Here is an 8629-nt window from a genome sequence, read left to right as displayed (position 1 = left end):
TCTACAATAAAGTCAGCAAAGGCTTGCCCCTTCACTGCTTTTCTAGGCTCGAAAGTAACTTCGAGGCTCTGTATTTCTATGGCCCATTTGATCATTCGTCCTGACGACTCCATGATGGTAAGGGGCCGCTTGATTGGTTGGTCTGTATACACGACGACTGCATGTGCCAAAAAGTAGGGCTTCAATTTTTTAACAGCCATGAAGAGTGCAAGACCAAATTTCTCCACTAGGGGATACCTCAACTCGGCATTTTTCAGTACGTGACTGACAAAGTAGACCGGGTGCTGACAGCCGTCCCTTTCAGCAAGGAGAACAGCGCTTAACGCATGATCAGAGACGGCCAAGTACATGTAGAGATCCTCTTTGGGCAAAGGGCTGACCAGCCTCGGCAAGGAATGCAAGTGAACTTTTAATTTCTGGAAGGCGGCCTCAGCATCCGGGCCCCATTCAAACCTTGCCTTTTTCTTAATTGCCTGGAAAAAGTATAGGCATTTGTCGCCTGATCAGCTTAGAAATCTTCCCAAGGCCGCCAGACAACCTGTTAATTTCTGAACCTCTCGGATGGTACGAGGCGACTGCATGTCAATGACCGCCTGCACCTTCTCAGGGTTTGCTTCTATTCCTCTCTGATTGATAAGGAAGCCGAGAAATTTCCCAGACTCAACTCCAAATACACATTTCTTGGGATTGAGCATGACATGGTGCCGCCTAAGTGTGGCGAAAGTTTCTCGGAGGTCCGACAGATGATCTTTCTGAAGTTTAGTCTTGACAATCATATCATCAATATATGCCTCGACGTTTCTCCCAATCTGATCAAAGAACACAGTGTTTATCATTCGTTGGAAGGTAGCCGGGGCATTCTTAAGACCAAACGGCATGACCGTGTAACAGTATAACCCCTGATCAGTGACGAAGGCCGTCTTCTCCTGATCTTTCTTCCATAAAGGAATTTGATGGAAACCAGAGTAGGCGTCCATAAAGCTCATCAAAGCATGGCCGGCTGTTGAGTCGACCAGGTTATCAATTTTAGGCAGAGGGTAACTGTCTTTGGGGCACGCCTTGTTTAAGTCTGTGTAGTCTACACACATTCGCCAGGTGCCATTCGGCTTTTTAACAAGCACCACATTTGCAACCCAGTCTGGGAAGTAACATTGCCGAATGAACCCTGCATCAAGTAATTTTTTGACTTCAGCGGCTGCCGCCTGACTTCTTTCTTCGCCATGGTTCCGCTTCTTTTGCCGTACCGGCTTCTTTTTCGGATCCACAGCGAGTTTATGTACCGCCAGATCAGGACTAATGCCTGGCATTTCATGGACTACAAATGCAAAGATGTCCTTGTATTCTTTCAATAGGTTGTGAAAGTCGTCACCAAGGTTTCTCAGAGCAGTCGTCCCAACTTTGACTGTTCGGTCAGGACGTGAGTCGTCTAAGATCAGGTCCGCATGCTCACAAGCCGGCTGAGGGCGGAACTCATCCGGCCGCTCCTCTGCCAATGATTGCTATTTTCTTGCTTTTCTTGCGAACTCTGTCTGGGACGCCTTTCTCTTTTTGTCGCCTGTTTCTTGAACAGGTGCACTCTCCTTGACATTGTCAAGGTCTGTTTTTTCTCCACTTGACCCAGTGGCCATAACAGTGGGCTTGACATCCGAGAGATAGCACTCTCGGGCCATCCTCTGATCTCCCCTTAGGGAGCCGACTGTTCCATTATCCCTCTCAAACTTAAGCAGCATAAGAGACGGGATTATAACAGCCTTGGAATTATTCAGGGTTGGGCGACCCAGAATCATGTTGTAGGCTGAGAGTTCCTCTACTACTAGGAACCGGACTACCATGTGTCGTCCTTCCCCTTTTTCTCCCAGGCGAATGGGTAAATCTACTCGTCCCAGTGGATGGACTCCTCCTCCTCCAAACCCTATTAAAGGGTGGGAGGCCGGATGTATGCAGTCCGTCTGATATTTCAGTTTTGACAGACATTTGCTGCTGATGAGATCTGAGGAGCTCCCGGTATCTATGAGGATTCGGCCAACTCTCTGGTTGGCCACTTTACATTCAATAACGAGAGGGTCGTCATGCGGCCCCCTTATTCCTCCTAGATCCTCTTCAGTGATGACAATCTCAGGAAATGTATATTTGGACGGCCGTTATTGGTGAACGGAATTTACATCTAACCGCCTTATATTATCTTTGTTGCCCCTAATAGTGGGGCCGCCTCCTGAGAAGCCGCCTGCAATGGTGTAGACGACTGCATCATCTGTATCAGAGCTGTCGGCCTGTTGATTCTTTTTGGCCGACTGCTTTTTTGAGGAAGTGTTCCCCGTAGATTTCTTGACATAAGTGTCAAGATCACCTTGCTCAGCCAGGCGGTCTAGGTACCGCATGAGACTGATGCAGTCATTGGTGTGATGACCAACGTCATCATGATAAGCACAGATTTTATCTTGGTTCCGGTTGTTTGCAGAACCCTTCATGGGGACCGGCTTCTCAATTGAGAACCGTCCCTTTATTTCTTTTAGGATAAACTGGTTATCCTTGTTAAACACATACTTTGGGGAGTATGGTTTGAATTCTTTTTTCTTTTTCTGGGCCGGCTGTTTAGAGGAATCAGCCGCCCAGACCTCTTTTCTTTTCTCATCTTTGTTAGACGACTGTTTCTGTCGTCCTTCTCTTTTGTCGAACCTTTTCCCATCCGACTGTTTTATTGTACACAGATCAGTTGCCTGTATATAGGCTTCTGCTTCAATCAAGGCCTCTTGAAGAGTCGCCACCCTTTTTCGAACTAAATCAAATTTGAAGGTAGACCCGTCTTTGAGACCTCTAAAAAAGTCAGTATAAGCTACCTCATCCGGTAACCCTTGAATCTGTATTCTCATCAGGTTGAACCGCCTGATGTAAGAACGAAGCCCCTCCTTCTCGTCCTGCTGAATTGTTCCCAAATCAAGGGTCGTTTTCTTCGCAGGGATGTTCATGGCGAAGTTGGAGGCAAATAAGTAAGCAAGCGTCCTGAAGCTGTTTACACAACCAGTCGGCAGGTTGCCGAACCATTGCTGTGCGATTCCCTTGAGAGTCGCTGGGAAACACTTGCACCAAGTGGGATCATCCAACCCTTGAAGGTACATCAGGTTGGTGAATGCCATCAGATGGTCTTCTGGGTTAGTAGTACCGTCATAGGCGCCTACTAGTACATTTTTTACTTTGGCCGGCTGAGCGGCGTCAGTAATTTCCTTGGAGAAGGCCGACGGCTGTTCACCAAGTCTAAGCAACCGTAGCTGCCAGTCCATAGGTTGGACGTTTTTTGCTGCAGGTCCACCAAATGGAGGTGGCTGCATAAAATACTGTTGTTGCGGCACAAATGGTAGGTTTGGTACCGCCTGGGCACTATGAAAGCCGGACTGACGGGAGGTGCCGCCTGACTGACTCTCATGGTACGACTGAGTATGCCTCATCGAGGCATTTCGCAAACTGTCTTGAAAATTTGAAGTAGAAGCCGACTCTGACAATCGGTCACTCTTCTTCTGCTCTAGCAGTAGCCGAGCATCTGTGAACGTTTGCTTTGACCCGTCCGCCTGAATATGACGAACCGGTTTCCTATTTCCTGTAGGATAACGGAATTTTGTGAAATCAAGGGCAGGTGGCTCCCGCTTCCTAGATTTAGGATGAGGAGTCGCCTCTCGCCCTTGAACTGGCTTCCTCTTCTGTGAAGTGGAAGGCTTCTTGGCCGACTGCTCCTTGACTGAAGCAGGCGGCTTCTTGTTGATCAACTCTTGGATCTCTCCCTTGAAGTCCCTCATGAAGGTCATGAGTTCGTTCCTTGTGATGGGAGCAGACCCATCAGTCGGCTGTTGCCGAGCAGGCGGTGCGCCTGCTGGCTCACTTCCTGTTTGAAGATGCTCCCGTTCCCTCCTTTCGGTATGACGGGTACGTCGGGCCCTTAGGGTCCCGTCTGGAGCTGTATGAGTTTCAACTTCAAATTCACTTTCGGTGTCATGGTCCGACTGAACTTGAGGGTCGTTTAGGGGACGCCTCTCTTCAGGAGTCGGTACAGACTTGGATGCCATCTCTGAAGTACTCTCCCCACAGACGGCGCCAAATGTTTCGGGGTTTTCTGATGTCCTGCGGGAGAGTTACAATTCCGAGACTGGAACCGGACGCCTGTACCTGCAAAATAACGGAGACTCCTGAGAGCTCCGCCTCCAACGGTCAAGTTAGTACCTGATTAAGGAGTAATTAATACGGAAATTAAAGTAATAAGATCTCTCTAGGTGAGAGTGTTTAATGTTGGTAATCTGCGTTGTTAGCGAGATTAGCCGGTTATTAGTATTCCGTAATGTTTCTGTCCTGTTCTCCAGGTGAGATTAATTGCTTGATGTTTGCTTGATTTTTTTAATTAATGAGGATTAATTAAGTATTTATAGTCTTGAGAAGCGTGTCACTCTCTAGGTTTAGGGTAAACCTAGGGCTGACCGGGCCTCTAGACAGGATTGGGCCTTGTTGGCCGGTTTTCCCATTTGGCATGGGTGGACACGTGGCGTGTCTCAATTGGTCCGTAGAGGACGTATCTGTGATTGACACGTGGCAGGCTCCTATTGGCCTACGTGAAGGACACGTGGCGGAACCTGGTTGGTCCACTTGTCAGACGGTGATTGGTGGATAAAAATCCCCTAATCATATATCTATGGACTACGGAGTATATATATAATCATAACAGTTAGTTACATAGAGTTAAATCGAGATTAGGTAATTATCAACATCTTGAAAAGGACATTGATCTATTATATATAACAATTGGTATCTTGCGTGCTTATAGGTGATCTAGTTTTAAAATGAGAAACGAAGCCATAGAAATGAAGAGAATTTTTTTTTTATTAGATAAAGTGATAGTTTGTAAAATATTAATAACTTAACTAATTAATCTTTAACATTTACACGACAAAATCTTAATTACGGTGTAAAGTTTAATATTTTACAATTGACTAAAGGGTGCATACCAAAAATATAGCATGAAGAAAAGTACGTAAAAACTATATAAAATTTAACAATAAACTAAGGTAACTTACCCATAAATGTATATTGTAAAAAGTTCTTCCTCCAAAAGAATGAAAAGAAGAAATACCAATAACAAGATAAGCCTTCTTCTCAAGCAGATCAAGCACCTCAGATAATGATATTCTCTCGAATGCTGAAATTTGGATCACCATTTCTTCACCCATTTTATTCGAAGAAATCGAACCCGAAAATGTATCCTTGATCATACAATTTTTATTCATGGGTTTTTCCTCTCGGATAATTTCCATTGCATTTCGTTGAATTGTTGAAACTTTTAATAAAAGTTCTTCCTTCTTACTAATTAAATTCTCCACTTCTTTTTGTAATTCCGGTATATACTCAACTACACGTATAACTGTCCCTGGAATGCTTAGTCTTTTCTATAATAGATAAAATTGTACAATCAATACAAATTGTGAAATAATAATAATTTAGGGACCGAAAATTAATAAGATTATTAGAGACTAATTGATAATAACAATCAAGTACCTTAGAATCAGAAGAAGGAAGTAAAGCACGTAGAGAAGAATACAAGTTGCTGATCTTCTTTCTTCGAACTCGTTCACTTGCATTATGATTGAGTTTCTTGGATAATGATATTGGATTATTATCAAATAAATGATCTGTTGAACTTGTACCTTGTGGCAAATCACTTCGCTTAACATCTGTTGAGCTTGTACCTTGTGGTGATTCGCTTCGCCTAACATGATCATACACTTGATATTGGTAATCTTGAGATTGAGATGATGAAAAATTTAGAAGAAATACAGAATGTAAGTCGACATTATTAAAACCTTGAATTGTACCTAATTCTATAGGATAATCCCATCCTAAATAAGTAGGGCAAATTGAAGACATTATTTCGAATAATTTTTAAGAATAATTTGGTGTGATTCCTTAAAAGTTCAAACTTTATTCCTTAGTAACAAGCAAGCTAATAAGGTGTTTTGAGCTCTTCTTCACTTGGATCGACTATGTAGACATTTTTATAGGGACATGCATATGAATACATAATGTATTAAATTTATTTGCACTGAAGAATACAAAGTGATAAAATAGACTAATTTTCCTAAAAAAAATATATATAAGATTCATAAAGTTAATAAATAGTAATTTTATCAAAAGAGAGCGGGAAAGTGATATCATCGTTTTACACCACTAAAAAAATACATTGAGGCAAATAAAAAAAATTGCTTGGCCCGTCATTAACAGAATATGCTGGTATATATGATTAATAAGATTAATGCGTGTATTGTGCTTGTGCAATGCTCGTGGATTTATTAAATATAAAGGTATATATTGCACTATTTATATGGCGTGTATGCCATTTCACTACAATAATGTAATCATCTTCTAGCTAGTGGTACTCAATTACTCATCACCTAACTACTACCTCCGTTACATATTATATGCAATTTTTAAATTTTGTATATCTCACAAATAATACCCAAAAGTTGCACATAATATGTTTTTTTTGTTGCACAGTTGCACAGTTGCACATAATATATAACGGATATAGTAACTCTCCTAACTAAACTTTTCTAAACATAAAGTTACGCAATTTTTGCACAAATTAATTATTCAAAACTTTAAAATAAATTTTGATGGTTCAATTAGATCAAAAATCATTTTGTTTTGATCTGTACGAAGTTATTAGAGATCATATATATAGCCCGTTACTTGTTTATGTTCGTACTGTACATTCCTTGGCCTCTCTTCTCGTAGAATTTATTGTCCTTTGAAATGGTATGTTGTTACTTTTTAGCCATGAAGAATAAAATTAGGCATTGTTGTAGATAACATTGAAAGCTTCTCAATCGTTAAACTGAGGTGCAGGGCAGTCTCATTCTGTACCTTGAGGAAACTATTCGGGTTCTTGACTAGTTTTTTCACATCCTAATTAAGTTCAGACTCATATATATATTAATCCATATGTTAATATCCCTTTGTTCAATGTTGAGTATAGTGAAGGTGGAAGCTCAAGATGCCACGTCATCTGAAGATTCTAGAAGTCAGTCATAACAAAAGTTTGATATAAGAATCTTCCATGTCAGCAATCAAGTTGTAAATAGTAGTTGAGCAAAGTTATAGCTATTTACACCTTGTATAAATACTTTGTCATCATCATTATTATTCTTTTAATCTAATTACAAAAAATTCCCAAAATATCTCTCTCTCTATTTTCTCTCTCTTCTAGTTCTTCCCTAATTTCTCTTCAAAGCTTCAATGGTGAGAATCCTCTGTTTTCGCCATTGATGAAATTCGAGCTAAGTTTCGGAAATTCACATGGTATCAGAGCCGAAACAGCTCACTGTGCTTCACAATCATTGCGTGCTGTTCATAACTCTCTTCAAGATTCGCAGTTCGTTCTTCGCGAATTTGTTCGATTAGATTTTCAGAATTTGTGGTCAGTTGAATCTTACCTCAGTCTTCTTTGTTCTTCGATCGATTTACGTTCTTCATAATTGAATTCTTAGTTCGTATTGTGATAATTTGGAGTTGATCTGAAGTTGTGGTTTGATTGTTGATTGAATCGAATTTGTTGATTATGTTGATTGATTGTTCATAGTAGCTTGATTAATTGTAGTAATGGAGAATTCAGGCAATCGTATTGTAGATCCTTCTCAAGATCCTATTTCATCTTTTTACTTACATCCTTTTGATAGTCCTAGTATGAAACTTGTGTCTGAGAAGTTTAATGGTACTGGTTATGGTGATTGGAAGAGGTCAATGCACATAAGTTTGTTAGCTAAGAACAAACTAGGTTTTGTGGATGGTTCAATTATTAAACCAGCACCTGACTCAACCTCCTTGAAGGCTTGGGAACGGTGTAACAGTATGATAATCTCTTGGATTCTAGGAGTCCTGGATCAAAATTTGGCTAGGTCTGTGCTATATTTTAGTACAGCTAGAGAAATTTGGGAGAGATATGGAGCTTCTTATGGAACTGTATTGTATACATTAGAACAGTCAATCAATGAAATTAACCAAGGAGAGGATGATGTTTCTACTACTTTTTATACTAAGATCAAAAGACTATGGGATCAGTTGGATGATGTAGATCCATTGCCTATGTGTCATTGTGCAAACTGTACTTGTCATATAGCTCAAAGAATGCTTAAGTCTCAACAAGACAAGCGGCTTGTAGTTTTTCTGATGAAGCTCAATGATGGCTTTGAGGTGGTTCGAGGAACTATTTTGCTCATGCAACCTATGCCTTTGATTTATCATGCATACAGACTTCTTATGCAAGAGGAGAAGCATAAGAAGTTGTATAAGGAGCATAAAGAATCTTCTATGAATTTTTCTAATGAGTCCATGGCATTAGCAGTGAATAGAGGAAGGTTTCAAGATAGGTGGAACAGATCACAATAAGGCTCATATCATCAACACAATCAAAATCAAGTTCAGAGAATGAACACTCCTTCTAGAGGGACTGATGGCATAAAGAGGACTGTGAATTACTATTGTGATTACTGTAAGATGCGTGGACATAGCATGCAATGGTGCTTCAAGTTGAATGACTTTCCTTCTTCATTCAAGTTTGATAAAGGCAAGAGAGTTGCAACAAATGTTCAAGGAAGTG

At 40.9% G+C, this 8629-nt stretch overlaps 2 protein-coding genes across 2 annotated transcripts; one reads left to right on the top strand and one right to left on the bottom strand.

Annotated features, from left to right (window-relative positions):
- Positions 1 to 4901: 4901 nt before the first annotated feature.
- On the bottom strand, positions 4902 to 5901 carry LOC110719200 (transcription factor ORG2-like). Its single transcript, XM_021898100.1, has 3 exons — positions 5533 to 5901; positions 5055 to 5423; positions 4902 to 4910 (listed from the first exon to the last, which is right to left on the bottom strand). Exons 1-3 carry the CDS (start codon positions 5899 to 5901, stop codon positions 4902 to 4904), a joined length of 747 nt encoding a protein of 248 aa, XP_021753792.1.
- A 1731-nt stretch (positions 5902 to 7632) lies between these two features.
- LOC110719198 lies at positions 7633 to 8418 on the top strand. The gene has a single exon (XM_021898099.1). The coding sequence runs from the start codon at positions 7633 to 7635 to the stop codon at positions 8416 to 8418; it is 786 nt and encodes a 261-aa protein (XP_021753791.1).
- Positions 8419 to 8629: the final 211 nt, after the last annotated feature.

Source organism: Chenopodium quinoa, unplaced genomic scaffold (genome assembly GCF_001683475.1).
Source record: "Chenopodium quinoa cultivar QQ74 unplaced genomic scaffold, ASM168347v1, whole genome shotgun sequence".
In the NCBI taxonomy this organism is placed as follows: domain Eukaryota; kingdom Viridiplantae; phylum Streptophyta; class Magnoliopsida; order Caryophyllales; family Amaranthaceae; genus Chenopodium; species Chenopodium quinoa.
The sequence above is the reverse complement of the archived record's forward strand: the minus strand, read 5'-3'. Positions and strand labels throughout refer to the sequence as shown.

Bases quoted from the DNA above. Each gene is read 5' to 3' on its own strand.
- LOC110719200 (XM_021898100.1), bottom strand. From the start codon at position 5,901: ATGTCTTCAATTTGCCCTACTTATTTAGGATGGGATTATCCTATAGAA. The intron at 5,424-5,532 runs GTACTTGATTGT...TATCTATTATAG, and splicing joins TTCCTTCTTCTGATTCTAAG to AAAAGACTAAGCATTCCAGG.
- LOC110719198 (XM_021898099.1), top strand. From the start codon at position 7,633: ATGGAGAATTCAGGCAATCGTATTGTAGATCCTTCTCAAGATCCTATT.